This window comes from Halyomorpha halys, unplaced genomic scaffold, assembly GCF_000696795.3.
Source record: "Halyomorpha halys isolate HHAL.00 unplaced genomic scaffold, Hhal_1.1 Scaffold1856.1, whole genome shotgun sequence".
Lineage (NCBI taxonomy): Eukaryota > Metazoa > Arthropoda > Insecta > Hemiptera > Pentatomidae > Halyomorpha > Halyomorpha halys.
The window spans coordinates 136,716-159,381 of NW_027113812.1; the positions used below are offsets into that span (position 1 = coordinate 136,716).

Below are 22,666 nucleotides of genomic sequence, written 5' to 3' on the forward strand. Positions count from 1 at the left end.
CTGAGGTAGGTTCAAATGAGTGAAAGAAAGCTGTAAAAAAATATGCTTGGAGTAATTTCATCGCCTGTAAAAATTAGTTTTTTTTTTTTTTGTTTTTTTTTAGATCATTTTAAATCTTGATACCTCGTTGCATGATAGTCGACACTTTAAAATGTACTACCTCTACTAATAAAACTAAATTAATAAGAGTTTTTATGGTGCATGATGTATAATGATGTATAGAACAGAAAATGTTCGATAAAAAATTGGATTTTAAACCCCATTTTTTCAAGATGCTGGCGATTTCCGGAGAAGGAAGTGGTAGCAGAAGTATGGTGTTTATAGGATGTAGTTATTTGCTACATTACCTAATTTCTTTCTCCCCGCAATTTTTCTCAGGTAACATTACCTGTTGCTTAGACTGCTAGGCATCTTACAACAATGGAAATTCGACAAATACTCAGTATGGTAGCAATATAATATTTTTTTTCATAATAATTAAAGAGTTTTCAATATTTCTTTGATCATTAGTTTAGCAGTCTTTGATCAATTCTTCATAACTAAGCTTCCCCAAGACATCTTAATTTTTAAACATATCAGTGATAAATCATCCATCCGACTTTGCTTCATCACTGTTCTCGTTGGAATTTCCAAATAGTTAAGTAGTAAAAATAATTTCCCAGCATAACAGTTTATGATAATTAACATCCTTAAATGATAATTAACTTATTATAAATTATAGCGGGTAGGTTAGTCGATGTACGACATGACACAATCTCACAAGAGGAGATCATAACATAAAAAAAAGGTAATCCTTTTTTTGCATTGCTCGATTCAACTATTTTAAAGTTTCCTAGCTAATATTTCAGAAGTGGTATAATCGTCGCTCTCTTGACTTGACTTGGCCAGGGGCTCCTGGGCGAATATTGTTACCTCCGCCTTCAGCGGACCCAGCCCAATCCCTTATAATGCCATATGCCAAAGGGTAGCCAAAGTATATATACTTAGGTATATATTATTAATTTTATATTGATAAGTATGCTGTGTGAGATAGCAACCTAATGTATTTAGGCAGCATAGATAAATAAAGTATTTCTCTGTCTATATTTACAATAAAGGAGGTAAGAAAAAAAACAACTTTTTTATAACCGTTTATGATAATTATTGTTTCAAATAATTGTAGGGTAAATCTGTGCTTGTATCTTGACAAGAAAACGAATAGTTTTTGCATGCCGTTTTTCAATTTCAGGCGCTTTTTAAATGTTTTAAGTTAATATTTCAAAAGTGATGTAGGACCGTCGCTCCCCGGGGGTCTTAGCGGGGCGGGTCCGGTGTGCAATGATTGCCTTTATTTTTGTGTTATGATCTCTTGTGAGATTGTGACATGTCGTACATCGATTACCTTTTATATATATATTATGTTCCGCAACAACAGTTTATGATAATTAATGTTTCAAATAACTGTAAGGCAAATCTGTGCTTGTAGCTTGACAAGAAAAGGAAACAATGAAAAAAACCTCAAGGGAAAAAGAAGAGTAGATACTACAGAAATCTTGGTATGGTCAGTTTCAAGTTCCTTCATGTTCTCATTGAATGTAATGTGGAGTGCATTCATTTTTCATTATTATAAGCACCTTTTTGTAAAAAAGAAACCCGACACACTCACTGTTTTATTTGTAGCTGAATTTTAAAAAGTACCTGTAAGAAAACCCTTAAAGTTGTAAAAATATTTAAAAATGCTATTTAGACTTCATTGACGATGTAGAAGGCATCAATCACTACAGAATATTCATTTAACTTAGCATTGACCTTTGAGCAAAACGGGCTGATAAAAGGAATCAAGGTAATTGGGTACGTGCCATGTGAATGGGGAGCATGAAAATAAATGTAAAAATCAAAAGACCCTTTGACGCAGAGGACCACAATGGCGGGAGGTGAGGTGAACAATAGCCCACTCTGGCGGCCAATCATTCTACTACAGCAACTGTCATTAATCCATATGTTCCTTATATACCTCCTCAATCTGCTGCAGTGGTCTAATAATAGGGCTGATGGACAACGTTTTGTCAATACAAAGGTAATATCGTTTTTAAAAGTAAAGGACACTCAATCACAGGAAGGAATTGAACCTACCTTTTTTCTTATCAAGTGGTTATTCATGAATAAAATATCGTGTTTATCCCACTAAGTATTGAGCATGAAGATTAATAAATTCACTATTTGTAAGTGTATATCTTGAAACCGATTAATATAGTTATCATATAATAATGGATTTATAAATATCCTTGTTTATTAAAATAAATAATATTACTGTTGACCAACCAAAACACATTCTCAGGATCCATCATATATTGTTTTAACAAGAGCGCATCTTAGTACTGTCACTCAAGCTGCACTTCCATTCAGTCTAAATTCGTGGAAGTAGAGTGTCCCCCAACTTCCTTTTCCTGCAGTCTTAGCTATCCCCCCTCTTCAGCTTTAAGCATATAATAACCACTGTGTTAGAGATAAGGATACAGTGTGATCTATAATCTAGTTTGACAGTTTGATCTAGGAGTCGAATTGAAAAAAAAATCCGCATTCTATGGAGACACTTAATCAGTTTGTAATATATATTTAGAATACATAGAAGTCTCTATATCTATTCATATAAAGTAATTAAAGCCAATCACAATCCACCATTCTGTCCCCTGAACATGGTGGCTTATGACGATTTGCATAATATTATTACTAGTGAGCCATTAAAACTACTATAATGAGACATTACTGATGATATAATTATTTTAGGAACAACACGCATTTGTCCCCATAGCAAGAAGGCTTATTGTAAATTCACCATCTGCCTCAACGTTTCTGTTTGGCGATCTTAACGTCATCCTGATCCCTAACCCTCCATCTTGCATTTGGAGAAATAATCATTTTGTGAAGTTTCAAGAAAATTGGTACACTTACGTATCACAATAAATTACTATAAGGTACACTTAACTAGTTTCAAGTAGCTTGATTACTAATAGACACGGTTCCTGCGTAATTTTCAGTATGAATGTGGTTAGGCTTTTATTTTCAGAGGTTAGAATGTTAAATTCAAAATGAAACATATCTGACAAAAATTTTTATTCATGAGAATAACAACATATCAATTTATCACTTAAAACTAACAAGAATTGATCAAATTTCAAATAAAAATATATTATTTACATTTTTCAAAATATTTGACTTTGTTCTTTTAAAAGGATCATATTATAATTGAAAACTATTTTTAATAATTTTATTTATCCTTAAAAATTATAAATTTGTTAAAGGAAGATTCTAAAATTCAAATTTCTTCACTCATCGTGAGCACATATTCATGTTATGCTAAACCATTCCACGGCCTTTCTATTTGACGCATTCCTATTTGTACTTTTATATAATTTAAAAAATTAAAATTGCCGACTATCATTAATAATAATTAAACTATCGTGTAAGCCAAATATCAACATTATTTTACCTGTGAACAGCACTGGATAATAATATTGTTACGTTTTATTTTACAATTATTTTATGATTGACAGGTTTGTCTGGAACGAGGCTGGCAGGAGCACACTGAAGAAAACACTCCCAAAGATCGATGGAACATTTGGTGGAGGACCTCTGGATTCAGCTTGTCCCAATATAGAACTCTCCGAGGATGGCAGGTCTGTGGTGAAGGGATTGGAATCAATTGAGATAATTCACTAAATATAATTCTGAGGAATTGGTAGAGATCATTTATTATCCGTAGTGTCAAGGATTCAGATAATCAAGGCTACCCTCAAAATAATAAGAACGATTCATATTCAAAATCTACAAAACGTTTTCAAGTACAATCAAATAACGTTAAGAGCTATTTTATACCAACTGGATTTAAAATTAAGCTAACAAGTTTTTTTAAATTAAAATAATTCTTTCAGATTTGAATGATAAATCCATTTGTCGCTGCTTTGCTTTAATAGTGTCACATCTCAAAAAAATTGTTCTTTTTTTTTGTTGGATCTTTTACTTAACGTGTTCCAAAGATAGAGAACGGAACATCTCCCTATTCTACCGGAGAACTGAAGTATTAAACTGTAATCAATCGGTCTTCAACAACTGCATAAGTTTAATCATTTCATTATTTTCAAGAGGTCAGATCCAATCATATTTTTGAATAGTGATACAATTTGCTTTGCGACAACTTGGAAACAGTGACATGTTTGTACCTGAACTTGTTTTGAACTTTAACGATTTTCGAGTTGAATTAAGCTGACGTAATTGGCTATGTGTGGCACGAAACCGAAGCGGAGTATGACTTTATATGATGATGATATTTTTCTACAAAGATTTATAGAAAACAAAATAAAGGGAAAAGATGACGAAATTGATTTCATCTTTTACATTGATAATTTATACAAACTAGCAAAACATCAATTAATGATAAACCTATATCAGTATGCAATATTTAAATTTCACTATATCAATTCCATTACGCATAAATTTCAGATCAAGATTCACACCCAAAATGAAGCCAATAGCGCTTATTATTATACCTATCAACTTAATTTCTATAATTTGTGTGGAAAAAACAAAAATTCGACCCCTTATAGGGTTATTTAGATAACCTGTGGTTATTTCTTTGACATAACAAACCTTCCAGTAGCCCAAAGTAGTGATCTTTTCAAAAATATGGATAATGAAGTAGTTAAGGGAATGATGATACTGAATGTAATGAAAAAGAAGCTCTGTCGTGGTATCATAAAAACTACAGCTCAGCCTGGTGAAACAATTGTGAACTAAAGACGTGACCACTATACCAATAAGTATATATGAGGAATGTTTCATTTACACTTGAAAATCTTTGGAAGAAACCATCCATTGGCGGTACTTCAAGCATTGATTTAAATTAGAAGGTCCCGTGGCCATCTTCTTTTCAGGCGCCTCGGAGGATTATCAGGAATTGTTAAGGATGAGAGATTAAGAACTAATTGGTTAGGATGGGTAAGGAGTTTGGAATGAAAAGACGCATGTCTGTTTTGGACCAAATCTGCAACGAATGGGATGTTAAGGTCTTTGTGGATGAGTTTATTTGTAACGTAATAAGGAGCATCAAGGATTTTACGTAGGATTTTGGATTGTAAGGATTGGCTGCGGGAGGAATTTGATGGTTTGGTAGAGCCCCAAAGCTCAATTCCATATGTGCAAATTGGTCTGATTATCATAGTGTTTAAAATTTTTTTGTAGTGAATAGGAAGTTTAGAGCGTTTGTCAAGTAGGTGTAGTAATCGAAATCTATGAGCAGTTTCTTGTAGTTTCAGTCTTGTATGTGGATTCCAAGTAAGTCTCTTGTCAAAATGGAGTCCTAAGTATCGAATCTGAACAATATAATTATTAATGATCTTTTTCATTGCAAATATGTATGCTGTTTATTTTATCTTTTTTTTCAATATAATTTTTTTGTTTTTTTTCGTTATTTTTTTTTTTAATTTTGTATAATTTACAATGAAAATATAACTTGATTAGTGCGAAGATGTTTTTTCTTAAAAGCCGGATCATCTTGAAAAATGGGTAGAGCACAAAACAACATATAATATATATGTATATATAGTTGACCGTAAAAATTGATATATAAGAAGATGGTCAGGGTTGTGGTCAAAAGTTTCACTTTTGACCGCAACCCTGACCATCTTCTTATATATCATTTATATAATAAATTTAGTTTTAAGAGATACAGGTATCGGTACCTGTAAATTATAGTCTTGCCAGTTTTTATAATTAAATTATTTAAAACACAATACAAAAATACGAGTGTATGAAAACAAAACCAAAAATCTTTTATATCTACAATAATTGGGAAAACCTGTCTTTTTCTTTAAGTTGAGTTCATGAATTCTGCTGAAATCCCGATTAGTTCCTCTTCTTTTTTTTCACGTTTAACTGATCCTCATATCTTTTGATTTTTATAGTATTCGCTGATATCTTTGGATCAATAAAGTGATATTTATTCTTTATAGTTTGATGTTTGTAGCCCATTCTATATTAATTCTTGTATCCTATCCATGAATCTGATACAGCTACACTGCTAGCATTCGATTACCTCTGGCAATGTGGATTCTGTTCTGTCCTTTACTGAAGGAAACACATTGGTTTCTCAGCAAATTCCTCCGAAAATCCACTGTTGAGGAAGGACGAGTTCTACATTATCCTTCATTTTCGTAAATAAACTTTCTTTTAGTTCCACGAATATACCATCTCGCTCAATGAACATATGTTTTAATATTAGATAAATTATTAGTAAACAAGATGAGATCCCCGGAGAGCGACAGTTCTATATCACTTTTGAAATATTAGTTTAAAAGGGGAAGACGGAATTTTAAGATAGTTAAATCGAGTAATATTTAAAAAGCGCTTGAAATTGAAAACGGCGTTATTAGTTATTTAAGTTATTAGTTATTAGTTATTCTAGAATGGTGATACTATAATTAAAAACTAGCCAAAAATCTTATATACAAAAAATTGGGAGAATTCAATAACGTTTGACGTTAATATTTGAATAAATGTATATTTAAACTGTTTGTTGTTGTGCCACTATTCTAGAAAAGCAGCTTTGCAATATTTTAATGTTCAGCACAAAATTGTACTAGGAAAGCTGACACCAATTGCTTCATGAAAAATTAACATAAATTGGTTTTATCTCTCTCTATTCAATAATTTCAAATAAATTCAAAAATTAAAAGGAATTTTACTATTAGACTTTCGTAATCTAAATTTCTAGAACGCATGCATGAATTCAGAGGGCTTGACCATCAGTTTCTTGATACAAGATACTTATTACACTTGTAACAATTTGACTTTTAGTTCACCAATCATGTGCCACGGGGTTCTTGCATCTGCAAAAAGGACAACCTTTCCAGATATCTAAAGGTGATGAAGAATACTTATGGAAATATTTATGATTTCAGGTGAGGCCTTTCGAGCTATTGTTTATTATTTAGGTTTGATAGTACTTAAAACTGAATCTATTCAGAGATTCTATTATCTAGATCAGGGATGTCCAACTTACAAAGGGCCAAAATTAAAGCTTGAATGAGGTTGCAGGCCATAATTATATACTTTAAGGTTAGTGTGTAAGGTATAAAATAAATAATAATAACTAATAAAAAAGTAGTAATATTTCTTTATGTTCGTCCAGTATTAGTTATACATAAATAAGGAAAGTATTTTTATCATTTACAAATCGATACAATCATTGAAATCAAAATATATATTTAGTGTGAAAATTGTAGTCGAGTTGCTGCGTCCACCAACGAACTAATATCCACTTCTAGTTCTGTTGTCGCCAACTTCGTTAGATGAAGTAAGTACAAATCAGAAAGTTTATTTCTATATTGAGTTTTTATAAACTTCATCGACGAAAATACACTTTAATATAGGTACGTGATTCCCAACATTGATGACATTTTTAGTCCTAAATTAAAAAAAAAAATGATTATATTAAATTATAAAAGCTCTAAGCTTTTCTAATAAGCTCTCGTGAGCCATGGGTTGGACAACCCTGATCTAGAAGCTATATGTCAAGTGCTAACAACATAGCCATATATGAGAGGCTATGGAAGCAATTTCAATCACAGGAAGATGTGTTGTCATGTATCATTTAGAAGAAATCTATAACGCCAACGGATGTCGTGAAATATATTTTTACGTAGAAGCCCTGAGAGCGCCCTATCGACTATGCATGTCGCGGCGCCGTTTTAGTTGGAGAGTGATCACCTCTATTTTCCAAAGGAAACAATAGGCCGATTGATTTCTATGAGCTTAATATATCTCCAGATAGAAAAAAAAAAATGTCTTACACAAATATCGTCATTAGGTTATTTGTCTTCTTTATTTTTTAACTATTTTTAAACAACAGATGTAAATATTTTGTTTATAATAAAGTTTTTTATTTATTTTGTTAAGCCATGTGTATATTGTATCGTCATTCCGCACTATCTTACTATACGTACTGAGTTAGTAACTACTGTTTACTCTAACAATAAATAATTAATAAATAAATAATAATAAATAAGCATAAATTTCATGTACAAACGACGAGAATAATATTTTTTTTTTTGTAATTGATCCGTATTAAAACTACTTATTGCCCCTACGATAACTTTCCGGACGAGTTATCTCGTCCGGAAGAATCTTTGTGCCGTTAAAAAAAAAAAATCATTGCATGATTCTAGAACAGCGATTCCCAATGTGGGTAGCGTGGTACCCTTAGGTCGGTTTCGCCAAGTGTAAGCCGCAAGCAACTGAATCTTTCTGAAAATATATTTTAAAAAATACACAGTTCATCCCAGCATTTAATTCTCTTTTTTTTACCTACATTCTCAATCGTTCTAAGCATATTTTTATTTTTTTAACAATAAGCATTATTAAGCCACACTGAGCTAATTAACCCATAAATTATGAAGAGATTGTTTAAGGGTTAATTGTAGATCACTTTTGATTTATGTGATTTTTTTTTTCATCTATCATAAAAAAAAATATATTATTTCAGTTTGAAAATGTACTTTCCATCAAATCAGAGGATTTTTGTAACCTAAATTTTTATAACTTCCTTTGATCTTACTTTATCCATTTTTTAATTCCTCTTTCTTGTTTGAATTAGGGTTTTCAATCTGTCATCCGTATACCTCCTCCCTTGGCAATCTTCCCTTTGCCGCCCTTTTCGAACACCTGAGTTTTATAGAGCTATGGTTTCCATACTGAGTGCCACAAAATATTTTTTTAGCCCAAGTAGAGTGCCGCGGCTAAAACTTAGGAAAGGAAAGGGTGACGACTGGCAAGCAAAAGTGACATTATTTTATTCTATGGTTTATTTTTACACGGCAGACTATCGCTGCTTTCAGTGCTTTTGCATCCTCGTTGTCCAATAGATTCTCCGTCATCTTCGCTTCTATTCTAGTCTAACCAGGAGCTGCCCCAGCTCTGACTGCTTGAATAGTTATCATAATGGTTTCTATTGACCCGTGATATCTTACAAGCAATCGAAAAATAGTGTATAAATTGAACCAGGACTGCAGAAAACAAATTTAGTGAGTGACTGTCAGGGAGTACGTATGTGAACTGCTCAGAAGCGAAACGTTTTTCGAACTAATTAAATGTAAAATTTTCAAAATTGCTTCCTCTAAAGTACTTTTAATCTTGTTTGTTTGAAATTATTAACCATTGTTAATATTAATGAAATGTGGATAAATATACGTTATGAAAGGATTTGATAATTAATGGAAAATTAAGAAAAACGCATAAATAAAAGGTCTGTTTTAAAACGATAGAACCTTGTGATCGCATGTGCAGTGGGTTTGCCATAAGTTAGATATTAAATAAAGAACTTTTAATCTCATTAAACCTACATTTGAGCCTGTCAGTTTGCAGGATTAATTATATTGAAAATGAATAAATATAAACTTTGGAAGAATTTGATAATTAGCCTAAGGAGGTAAGAGCAAAAAATATTTTTTCCAGATTGAAAAAACATTTCACATAAAGTCCTAGAAGGTGATGGAAATAACAAAACCACATGAATAAAAGACCTATTTTAACATATAGGAATGAGTAGTACCCCCCTCCCTATGACGAGTGAGGCGCAGTTTAAACAGGAAGTTGGGTGTTAAGTGGAATTTGTGTGATGCGCCCACTGCACCAGATTTTTTATTGACTCAGCAGAGAAGCGTCGCTGAGTATGGACAGGATAAATAAGGAACTTTCTATAAAGAATAAATTTATTCTTCTTCTTCTTCGATAGATTCTATAGAACTTATATCTTCTTCATTCAATAGTGTTACAATATCTTCAAGAAGAAACTCTTCGTCGTCTTCATCGTCAAACAATATTGCTTCTGAAAGAGCCTTCTTAACACCTCTGTTCAGTAATTTCTTTAACTCGTTGTATCTCACTTCATCAAGATCTATATCATTATAGAATTCTTGAACATAGTTCTTGAATTCTTCTTCTTGTTCTGTTAATTCTCGTGCTCTACTTTCCATGTCGTATAACGGCTCCTCCAATACATTTTCTTCTGATTCTTCATCTAAAAATTCCTCCTCTGAAGACGATAAAATCTCAGTAGGTGTTACTAGATATTGTATGGAGTCTTCTCTTACTTCATCAATTTCTTCATTCTCGTCTATCATCTCCGACATGTCGTCCATATTTATTACCCTCCCTGGCACAGCTCTTCGATCAGTCCAGGTATTTCTTATCATTTCGAATTGCGCCTCTTCTACTGTATTATTTAGCTTCACGCCGATATCGACAACGTCTCCCGAAACTTCTTCAGATTGCGAATCACCAAAATTCTCATCTCCAACGATGAATTTTATTATATCATGAGTTAATGGTAGTACTTTTTGAATCTAGAATAATAATAATATTGTTTATTTATACTGGGATTGATCTCTTTAGAACAATATATTGGCGTCAAAATTAGGCCTAAGAGCTTTAGAGTAGAGTAGAAAATAAAAATGAAATTCTAATACTTCATAAAATAATGAATTTGAAAAGATAAAAATGACCAAAAAGAGTTAACAGAATATATACAATAAGATTAGAACAAATAAAATAAACTTCTGATAATAAATAATCAATTACAATTAAACTAAAAATAATAAATGAAAAAGTACAATTTCTGCTAATATACATATATATAAAAGTATAAACGAAAATCAGAAACATTAAATACATAAAATATATAAACCTTATTTGAAACATTCAATTGTTATTCTACCGAAATTGGGTGGACAGAAGGTAGTCGAAGATACGGGATTTGAAGATTGGAAGGGTATTAGAACAACGAATGAAGGAGGAATTTCACTGGGAAGAGGGAGGGATAAGGAAAGATCTACCAAAGGCTGCGGTTCGATGGGCAGTTACATACAAGTCTGAAGGCAGAGAGCGGGTAATGCAGGAATGCACAGAAGATTTAGACTAAAGAATATCAGAGATGTACAATGGACAGAGGGATTGGATAACTTGGTAGAGGAAGGAAGCAAGAAAATATTTACGACGGAAGGAGGGGTAAAGCCACATCAACTCTTCATAAAATCGGGTGATAGAGGCGTCCCTGGAGACCCCAAAGATGGAAAGTAATAAGCAATTAATCAACCGGTTTATTTTTGCTTCAAGATCCCCAGAGACACCCCCGTAAATCACACAATAATAGTCAAAGTGGGATAATATTAAGGAAGTAACCAGGAGCCTACGGTTTCAAAATGAAGTAGGTAACGTAGATCATTTTAAACGCTTTAGGGTGGAGAAGGAGAGAGAGATGTGTTTTTCCAAGAGAGAATTTGATCTATAATGACACCAAGTTTTTTGACCTATGAATGGAATTGTATTGGATTGTTGTTTAGTTATAAGGTTGGGATATGAGGAATAGTTTTCAGGAGGTGATTGGATCCTATTACAACTGCCTTAGTCTTCTCTGCATTCAACTTAAGCTTGTTTTCTTTTGCCCAGTGACTAATTCGATTCAAGTCTTCTTGAAGCTTCTCCGTGGTAACTAATAGGTCAGAAGGTGAGAAGGAAAGGTAAATTTGGAAATGATCTGCGTACAAATGGTATTGAGAATGTTGAATAAGGAGGTGAAGGTTATTGATGTAGACAGGAAAAAGGGCGGAGGATAGCGATGAACCCTAAGGGACACCACAGGTGAGGGGTTGAGTCATTGATGGAGGTTTATCTGGAACCACTACGTACTGGAAACGATTAGAAAGGAAGGATTGAAACCAGCGCAAAGCACTATTGGATAGAGGAAGATTTCGCAGTTTAGTAAGAAGGATGTCGTAGTCAACCGTGTAGAATGCTTTGGAGAAGTCTAGGAGGATGAGAATAGTTAGGTTTTGGTGAATAGTTCATTGAAGTAAATAATTGAGTTTAAGCATATAACCAAAAATTAATCATCTATACTTTTGCTACTAAGACTTGAGTGATATGGCATTACTAAGACTTGGAGAACTTTACCCTTGCAAGTTGTCTATCTCTTTCCTCATACTTTTTACGGCCACTGCTGTATGGGATGGTATGTGGCGGCCTAGAAACCATTACAGCAGATCTGATAGAAGTGCTTTGTCCAGGAACTTGAGATCAATAAGTTACTACACCTACCTGCAGGTAAAATACAATATATAAAGTAAATATTATTGACAACAGAGTTGGGCAAAATTCAGCTGATGGCTAGAATTATAACTAAATTAACTGCAGTTGCTATGGATACAATTTTTAATCATTAATGGTTAATTATTAAATAAAAACTGTATCTATAATAACTATAGTTAATCTAGCCACAGTAAATACAATTAAGCAAGTAAAACAATCTGTCATTTATTAATGTACCATTGTTAACTTAAAATTGTATGCATAACAACTACAGTTAATTTAGTTTTATCTACCAGCTAATATTTTCTAAACAAATAATAATACGGGATCTACAGATCTGTGAGTTGCCCCAAATCCAGGATTTGTACAACTGCTTGGTAAACAAAGAAAGCAATAAACGTTGATATTCACAAGCTTTTTTTGTTCTAGTGATTTTTTTCAGTTTGTTTCGGTCAACATATGATCGGTAATCGATTATATAACAGATCATATAAAAAACCAAACAAATCCACTCTCTGTTGTTTTTTATACTGCAAACAGACAGATGATTTATTGACTTCACGGTGTGCACATACATATCGTCTCCATTGTCTCCTCATTACGCACTCGTAGTTGCCAGTATTCTGGATATCTCCGTCGTCTTCATCATTTTAGCCAAGGCAGGCAGACTACTTCGGCTCATCCTTCAAGAGGACAAGGCGGGCGGACGTACGTCTTTTTGTCGATCTACCTTCACGAGAACATCCACACAGGACAACAACCACAACCGGGGCCCCATCAATCATCGGTGATATAAGACTTTTTTTTTACTCTTTTGTTCAACCTTCATTTAATTTTTGTAATAGTTTTAAGTTGGGTAAAGTTTCTTTTTTAATAGTTTATTATGTTCAATTACTTAAAATATAATAGCAAAATTCGGCAGTTCATTTATTTTATTTTCAGCACTATTCACGGTTGGGCTAGCAAAGATTCCTTTTGAACCACTACCCGCCGTAACACAGCTATTACATTAGACTAACTCTTTTATCATTATAGAATGAGGCATACGCGAACATTCCGCGACATTCCAGTTGCATTTAGAACATATGAAAAAAAAATATGAGAACTGTTCCAGATACAAGAAATTTTTTTTCTTGGTCTAAAGAAGCACATCTGAGTAAAGGCTGCCCAACCAAGAAAAAAACCTGCGGTATATGTAAAAGAACAAACAACCAAGAGAAGGACTTTTTCTTTCGTAAAAATAGAGTGAAAACGTCAGCAGCTTTTTTCCTTACTAAAGGTACAGTAAATCATCAACTGAATGGGTCTTAGATTCAAATGTTCAAACAATATAAATGTATTATCGCAGACACAACATATTGATGCTGAGGTAGATCTGACTAAAAACTGTGCATCCATGACAGCCAAAATGGTTGGTTGTGTAAAAAGTGACAAGTGTCAACTGAAAGATGTGATGTACTTACCAGATCTCAGTAGAAATTTGTTGACTGTGGATAGAATAACACAGAATGGTGGATAGGTGACTTTTGCTAAAACCAAAGTGAAAATTGTAAAGAATGATACCGTGATTGTTGGAAAAAGATCTAAGGGATTTAATGTAGTGAACTTGAAGATTGATTTACATGCGAAAGCTTATGTTACTAATGTACCAGAAACTAAAACAGAAATAAAAAAAGACACTGAAACATCTGTTTGTTAAAGACTATATAGTTGGTGTTAGTGAAGAATTCCAATGGTGAATACTAAGAGTCTGAACAATTAGCTTATGTTGAAAAACATAAAATTACTAAAAGAAAATTTAAAAATGAGTCTAATCTTGATTCAGGTTCTGATGATGAAAGCGGTGACCCATTGATGGAAATAAAAGTAAAATAGAAGAGGATGGTGAAAATTTATCTAAAGCTGAAAGAGAACTGGAAGAACAAGCTGATGCAGGAGACCGAAACAATTTGAGATTTGAAACAAAAGAAAATATACAGATAAAGAAGTATCCTAGCAGACTTGAAGGATCATTAAGAGGTACAGAAGATTCTATATAAAAGGAAAAGACAGAAATTGTGCAAGGAAATCATCAAGACAGGAGAAGCAAAAAGAGAAACCTAGTGAGATTGGAGAAAGGTTACAGAGATGAAAAGCAATAAATGGTGACCCAGAAACTGGTACTCAAAAGAAGAAGAAACCCGGAAAGAAAAGGGGATTTAGTGATTTAACGAATGCTCTTACACCTGATGAATATTATAATTCTGACTGTGAAAAGTAAAAATGTAGTTGAACGACGAAAAGTTCAAGTCATCTACAAAAGGACAGACGACCAATTGGAGATGTTTGAATCTATAATTCAATGAATTGATAGTGAAAAATTGAACTTGTGCAAGCCAAATAACGTATTTAGCCTGAGTCATAAACTAAATACTTATTGTTTATACAAGGCACAAAATACTTCTGAGAACAAAATACATTACTGAGGTACATTAAATCTACTAATCCACATTCGATATCCTAATACAAATTCTAATGAAAATATAATATTAATGACAAAATGAGTTGCCCAGATGACAGACGAGGTTTTCCCTTCTTGCTAAGTCCATTTGAGCCATTCAGTTGACATTATGGCTGTAATTTTCACAAAAATTTCATTATGCTAATATGTTTATTAAATTGCACCAAGTAAACGTATTAGAACTTTTTTGTTGGACGTTTGATAGGAAAACCAATATTTTTTTTTACCATAATAACAATCAATGTTTTTCATTTGACAGAACATTTCTTTCCACTTATTTGCCTATTTTGTCCAATAGCATGTTGTTTGGAATTAAAAACAACTGTAGGCTATCTACCCAATATCTACCGGCGAAATTGGCTGTATTTTTAGTTTGGCCAGAGGTGGTGTGGAAATTAAGTATATGAAATAAAGTTTTAATAGTATGGCATAAATGTCAATAAAAAAAAAAAAAGAAAAAATGAAACAGCAGCGATAGGTGCCAGTCGTAAAAATAAGTGATATCAAAAAGTTTGTCCGAACATAAAGAAGAGATGAAAAAATTGAGGCTGTACCGCTAGGAAAGGTGGCTCGCGCCTCGGTTTACACAAAACACGTTCAGCTAAGGAAAATGGCTGCTAAACTTGGACGGGGTGCCTGTTGGTACCTTCAAGCCAACGTTGGTAACCATAGCAATTTACCTGAATCAAAATACCATAACCGCTATTCAAATTGCTATAGACAAAGCCCTCTTGCTACACTATTGAGTATTCACATGCACCCTGCCAGATGCCATAAAATTGGTTACTCATTAAAAGTGAGGGAAAATAAATACAACCTATCATTAATTACTTACCGGGTTTACCTTCGTTTTGATGCGATTATAACGTTACCTATGATTTTTATTTATGTTATCAACTGTCACTTGAGATAAAGAATACATTTAAAAACCCTTCTATGAACTTAAAGTTACATTCAAGTCCATTAAAATGAACAGCTGTACACCTATTCACGTAGAAATAAAAAAAAAAAAAACTAAATACAATTGATTGTCAAGCAATTTGGAATCCTGTTGGGATAAGACTAAATTATTTTATTAACTGAACCCATCTGAACTAAATATTACCCGAACAGCTGAATGTAAGGCTAGCGTTACATGACAAAAGTATTACATGGAAGGGGGCACCATGATAAAGGCGTTGTCCATTCATCAGATTTTCACATGGCACAAATCCATAACGTGCACAAATAGCGCAAAGCACAATTCTGCATACAATATGTATCAGAATCTACGAACCTTAGGTCCCGAAGAGGGAGGAAGGTACTTATTCTGTAAGTAACCAACCTATTCTAACCAGAGTGGGAGTATTGAGATTTCATTCTGTGGATAAACCAAGAAATAATAGTTATCCCGTCCCGGTCGGAATCGGTCCAGCGCTATTGTATTTATGTGGCTGCGAAGATGACGCCTCAACTCTCTCAGCTAGAACGGCCTAATCAAAATTTATTACAAGGGAATGAAAGGCAGACCGATAGCAAACAGTTTATTTTTGAAGTGAAACTTCTTGAAGGTCTACGACTCAAGAAAAAAAATATTATACGTGAGTAAATTGATTTCGGGACGTGAGAAAAGAAGAAACGGAACTGGTGAGGGGGAGGGGAAACGCTGGTCAATTTTAGCTGAAAAAAACTTATATTGTAAAATGGAAAAACGTATATTGAGTAGAACTTAAAATAGATTAACAATCTTGGCAGTGCTGTATAACTTAAGCAGTGCAGTGCATAACTGGGTGAGCTCCAGTTAACATGTTCTTTCTTATTACGACATAAAACATTTTCCTGCTAGAATTGACTTAGGAAATAGTTGTTCTATTCTATTATTATTAATTGTATTACTATTTTTTTTGTTTTTATAAATAAACAGTTACATAAGAACCGAAGGCTCCTGGAATTAGTTTTTTTCTTTAAATTGAACTTTATATCAACAACAAATGTCCTGAAGAAGGTAATAATTAAGTGGAAGAAAAATCTTTATTATTTTCAAGATTCAATTAATATTTTTGTGATTGCTAAATATATTTTTATATATATTTACTACTATTTATCTATTGAATGTTTTTTTTTTTCTGTACACAGTCCTGAAGCCTTTATTCTACCTTTGGACTACTCCAAATTGGTTGAGCATTGCAGCAGAATTAAGCTACAAACTGATAGCAATAACAACTTGGTGTGGATTTGTAAACCTGTCGGCCAGAGTCAAGGAAGGGGAATATCATTGTTCAGGGTACAGTGTGCTGTCATACAAATTAGCCACAAGCAAAAATATTCTTAAGCTATGACTCAACAATACATTTTACAGAGGGAAGGCCAACAAAGAAGAAACCACCAGATGATCCCAATTCCATGTATTCTTCTATAGAGAAAATATAGTTCCTAACTTTTTGTCAAAATAGAAGCAAAAAAATTAACAGTTAGTCACAAATAGATAAGTCTTGATAAATTTAACAGTTTTTTTTTTCAGCTGAATAGACTTGATACATTTTTATGCTAGAACCTTTTAATATTAAACTGTTCTATATCTTTAAAGAATAGAAGAATTTATAAACATTACTTTTGGCTACAGAAGTTGTTGCAATTTTTGTAGTGTAAAATTTATTATTGAAGTAATGTCATAATTTATAGCTTACTAGCAGGTATTAGTAAACAATAAGGTTATACATCACCTAAAAATTCTTGAGTTGGATACAATGTCGGTTCAGAATTTTCGTTATATCTAGGTCTTTTACCTCTTTACTTGATGATAGCTTTTGACCTGTTAATCCATATTGATATGATGAGAGGGATGGCTCAAATACTATTTGTCACCATCCTTATCCATATTCTTATCTTACTCTTCACATCATCTTCGCATCTTGTTGACATATTGCTCAATCTCTTTTTTTGATTCTGATTTGAGATAGGTTCCCAATTTGATGTTCTTCCACCTTAGATGAATGTTCAATGTATTTTATCCAAGCAATAATTGAAAATTCCCAATAGTTACTCTTGAGTGTAGGGAATACTGTTCTTCAGAATCCTGAGCAATACTGAGATCACGTATGTCTCATGTCCTACAATATCTTTCAACAATGTCAGCTTCCAACTTTTCTTAAATTCCATAATCTGGTGTTGTAAGTACCTAATATTAATCTTTTTACCCAGTTTATTATTATTTAAAATAACTTTCTTCAATCGAAAATCCAATTGAATAGAGCATTTAGTGACAATGATGAATTAAATAATTTGCCAATGGCACTTTTTCATGTTAAGAAAATAATTACAGTTAAATTTAGACTTCTTTATCCAAAAAATATGAAAAAGATAATTTTTTTTTTTAATCAATATAGATATTTTTTTTCAGAATGTAAGTGAACTCACTTATGATACAAACTCTGTAGTACAAAGATATATAAATAATCCTCTTTTAATTGGTGGCTACAAGTTTGATCTTCGGATCTATGTCTGCGTTCCCTGCTTTCAGCCTCTGACTGTTTATGTCTACCGTGAAGGTCTTGCCAGGTTCAGTACAAACAAATTCTCCATGAAGGATATTACCAACAAGTATGCTCACCTTACAAACTGTGCTATTAACAAACAGGGTCCTGGTTACCTGGAAATGAAGGATAAAGTTGGTGCTGGTGAGTAATTCTTGTAAAAAAAAAAATTCATGGTACTCCATACATCCTTAACGATTTTTTGGATTTTTTTTTTTTTTTATATTAAATTTAATTATTGAAATCATGGCCAATATATCTGTCTGTAATTATTACATCCTGAGCGATGAAACAAATTATTATTACTGCCAAGAGTTTGAAATACTTTAAAACATTTTTTAACTATTTTGAGTATCTTTATTAACCACCATCAGGAACATCTTACCTTTATCTCAGATTACCCAAATGATAATGGTTTCATATTTTTAATAATGTTTCTGTTTTCTTTTCTCAGAACACACTTCAAACTAAAGATGCCACTGATATTATATATTAAAAAAAAAATAAACAAAAAAATTTAAACATTCAATGAGAGCCATTCTTAATGCTCCATGTGGCTCTTAAAGAACTACATTTGCTTCTAATTATCTTAAGCCCCTTAAGCTGGTTTTAGGAGAAACTTACTTCTACATCTATAATTAATAGGACATTAATATATAATTCTGCGGTTACACTCCTAATTAGGAATATGACGGCCATGTGGATTGTGGCATAGATCTCTGAGCACCCGGCTCAGAAAGTTGTGGGTTTGATTCCCACCTGGAGCAATTAATTTCTAGGAGGTCCTGAGAAATGAATCTTGACCCTCCCACCTTAGTAAATGACTGCAACTCTGATAGCTGCTAGGGGTTGTCAAAAAGGACCACTATGCCCTACTTACAGGACTATTTCCTCCTACCAGATACCAATACCAATACAAATACATTCCTAATTATTTTTTTTATGAAATCATTCCTGAAGTTGATTTCAAACCAAAAATAAATGAAAATTCAGCTTAGAAGTTTATAAGATAAGATCTCAAAGTAAGCTTACCTGTTTAGATCCCCTCTTTCCACTTTCTATTCTCATTCCTTCAACTTGCAAACTGGCTTATTCCTACCATTGAAATGATTAGGTTAATGTTCTAAAATAAATATACTTTAGTATAATATTGAAATGGGTTTGTGTTTTTATTAAAGTGTTTAATTAATTTTAATAAGTAAATTTTCTGTAATACTTTATCCTTACTTTTAAACCTATTCTCCAAGTTATTTTTTTCTGTTAGTACATCATGATCTTATGTAAAATTAAAAAAAAATTTTTTTATTTTGTAACTGAAAAAGATACCTTAAGTTAGCTCTAGTGGAATCTTCAAACATTATATTTTAGTTAACTACAGTGTAAATATTAAAATCATTGTTACAATGTAAACCAACCTACAGGCTGTAAATGGACACTTAGACAGCTGAGACACTACTTGAATCAGAATGGAATTGACGATTGGCTGGTGTGGCAACGCATAGCATCCCTCATTGTTCTGACTATAGCTAGCCAGATTGGGGGAATACCTACATCAAAAAACTGTTTTGAATTTTATGGTTTTGATATTCTCTTAGACCAGGATTTGAAACCATGGCTTCTTGAGGTAATTAATTGTTTTTAAAATCAGCTCTGAAATTCATTTGTGGAATCGTATTGTATATTTAATTAAATATCCATAATAAATTCATGGAAAAATTATTGTTTTTCATATGAATCATTCTCATGAGGCTTACCACATTTGCATATTTTGATTTTGATATTATTTTTACAGGCTTTTAATTTTATATAGCATTTTCCAATTTTTGTGTTTGTTAGCAGTGAGTACACATATCATTAGTAAGTAGTGCATGGCTATATCATTTTGATCTAGAATGTGATTAATTACTTTAATTGTGATTAATAATCAAGCATTATTTGATTTAATGTTTAAGTATTATGAAGTTTTACTTTCAATATAGTAAAGAGTAATAACAAAAAAAGGTATATAACTGATTATGTTTGTTTGATCATTAAATAATAATATATATCAATAAAATCAAAGTTTATATTTATGATATAAAAATATAAATATATTAAATTTTCAGATTTTTTTCCTTTAAAAAAATTATAATAATAATGTTATCAGTTATATCGGCCAAATCTCAATATTCTCCAAGAATGATATCATGATTCCATGTTCAATCTTCTTTCATTTCATTATAAAGCTGAGAATGAAATTTCCAAAAATGATGATAGCTCTTTTTTCGCTCACCTTAGTGATAACTGCTTTGCTATTGCAGAAGTGGTTAAGCTTATACTTTTATGCAACAACAAAAATTTGTTTCTGCCGGCCCAATGATATTAAAAAGTATGGTATTGCAATTGTTCAGAGAATGTAGATTTGCTTAAATTGAGATATCTGAATTTTAATTGTAGCACAGGGAGTATTAAATGTTTTTATTACAGTCAGGCTGAATTTTTTGTTTTATCACTTGAAATTTTAATTTCGGTAACTTGCTTGAACTAAATTAGACTACTTGTTGTTTCATAGCTCATTTAAATTTATTGGATCCTTAATTTAAACATGACCAGGGATGAATGTACATAATAAATCAACTGTCCTAAAGGATCTTAAACTTTGAGAAAATCTATAATTCTGGAAACTCCAATATGAAAAGTCTGTTTTTTTTTTTTTTCAATGCCCCTATTTGAAATTATAGTTAAGATATATTGTGTGCTGGGATTTTGTTTATCTCGGAAACTGGATTTCATTTTAAAACATGAAAGTGGATGTTGAGGTTTTGAGGTTTATAAATAGGGTTATATTATGTGATATTAGATGGTGATGGGGCCCACCAATGGTATTTGTAAACTTAATTTTTTTTTTATGTATTAATTCTATGAGATTTGAAAATGCAAAGATAAATGCTGGGTATTGGGAATTTCTTTTCTTTTTTTTGTTTTATAGGCAATATCAGTAACTTTCTCATTTTCATCAAAAACCCAATTCTACATCTAAATGTGGTGTAGAGCACATCCAATAGCAGTGCAGATAGATGTACAATTTGAAATGAAAATTCTTGAACAAATTATCGGTATATATAATACCAATATATATTGAATAGATTATAATACCCAAAATCGCAAAAATGTTGGTTGGTTCCATATAGTATATGTGGGTTTAATTATTCAGTCAGGGGTGCTTTGATTGATATAATAAAGCATGACATTCCACAAAAAAAATTATAAAATTTAATGTGTACTAATTAAATATATTTGTCACATTAAAAATAGAAACATATTTCTGTTCTCAGGTAAATTTGAGCCCAGCCTTGGGGACTGATTGTGATATCGACCCTGCTGTTAAGAAGCCGATGCTGCATGATCTTTTTGACCTCTTGGGCCTTCCTGTATGCAACACAGGTCTTTGTCTCTTTGAAAGCATCAGCAGAATGCCTGTTGGCGATGAAACCGATGATTTTTCAGATGATGACTTCCAACCAATAAATAGTGCAAAAACTGCCGCTAATGTTGTTGCTATGGCTTGCAAATGGAAAAACCATCTGTCTACCCAAAATGTACCCGATTTTATCATTAATATTAATGTTTATTTTTATGGTTTTATGTCTTATGCTTTAATATTTAATTATATGTAACAATACTGTCCTTATTTTAAGTATAATGTATAAGGTATAAATGAGCTGTTACATTGCTACAAATTTGCTTTTCAATCTCCATTGAGAAATTTTTTTTTTCCTATGCCACAGAAAATAGGCTATTTATTAATTTATACCCCTCTCGCAGTCCAATATAAGTTGCTTTTTGCTTTTAGTTAGTCTGCTTGTTGTTGTATATTCCTTAGGCTTAAACATATTAAAATATGGTCCCCAAATTTTAGGATGAGAGAATCACTGTTTGGCTTATCGTCAAGCAAATGAAATACTAAAGTCCCCCTGCAACTTTCTATCAAAAGCAGAGAATATGCTTCACCAACCGAGGAAACCATCTCTTACATAACAAAGCATGAAACTGCTGCCGTCTATGGGTGACTAACACTTGAATGGTGCCAGACCAAGAAGGATTGTTTTGAACCTGTGCTTAGAGTTGGTCCACTAAAAACTATTCATGAGCAATGGCTGCACATTTATACAAATGGGTCTGCATCCAATATTAACAAGGGAGTTGGATATTTCATCACATTGTTTGCAAATGTTTGCACATTTTTCTAGTTCAATGGGTGATTTTCAGCAAATGTATTTTTGGTATCATTGATAGTTTACATCACTAGTGAAAGAGAAATGGATTATAATTTTGTAGTTCAATAAATATAATTTTTAGGCTTGTAAAACAACAGTAATGGTAATGGTAACAGTACTTGGTATTATAATGGCTAACTCTGTTTGAAAATGGGTTGCCACATAAAGAAACAAATATATAATTCTAATATGATAAAAATTGACTTTAAGTTTAAAGGTCAGATTAAAAAATTAAACAACATTCTGAAAGTTTGTTGATTGGCTGTGTGTAACATAAAAAA

The 22,666-nt window shown here is 32.3% G+C and overlaps 2 protein-coding genes across 2 annotated transcripts in view; one reads left to right on the plus strand and one right to left on the minus strand.

Moving 5' to 3' along the window:
• Positions 1–3,533: 3,533 nt before the first annotated feature.
• LOC106690747 (probable tubulin polyglutamylase TTLL2) overlaps positions 3,534–22,666 on the plus strand; it is a gene marked incomplete at its 5' end in the record, with an annotated part of 28,384 nt that continues 9,251 nt past the window's right edge. The window contains 6 exon segments of the mRNA XM_067051126.1: positions 3,534–3,656; positions 6,832–6,935; positions 16,733–16,880; positions 17,997–18,273; positions 19,551–19,753; positions 21,444–21,707. Coding sequence (XP_066907227.1) covers positions 3,534–3,656; positions 6,832–6,935; positions 16,733–16,880; positions 17,997–18,273; positions 19,551–19,753; positions 21,444–21,707 — 1,119 coding nt within the window.
• Positions 9,728–15,706, minus strand: LOC106690748 (uncharacterized). Its single transcript, XM_014436279.2, has 3 exons — positions 15,453–15,706; positions 11,983–12,126; positions 9,728–10,376 (listed from the first exon to the last, which is right to left on the minus strand). Exons 2-3 carry the CDS (start codon positions 12,061–12,063, stop codon positions 9,744–9,746), a joined length of 714 nt encoding a protein of 237 aa, XP_014291765.1. The 5' UTR covers positions 12,064–12,126; positions 15,453–15,706; the 3' UTR covers positions 9,728–9,743.

Bases quoted from the DNA above. Each gene is read 5' to 3' on its own strand.
- LOC106690748 (XM_014436279.2), bottom strand. From the start codon at position 12,063: ATGGTTTCTAGGCCGCCACATACCATCCCATACAGCAGTGGCCGTAAA. The intron at 10,377-11,982 runs GTAAAGTTCTCC...TTATTATTCTAG, and splicing joins GAGATAGACAACTTGCAAGG to ATTCAAAAAGTACTACCATT.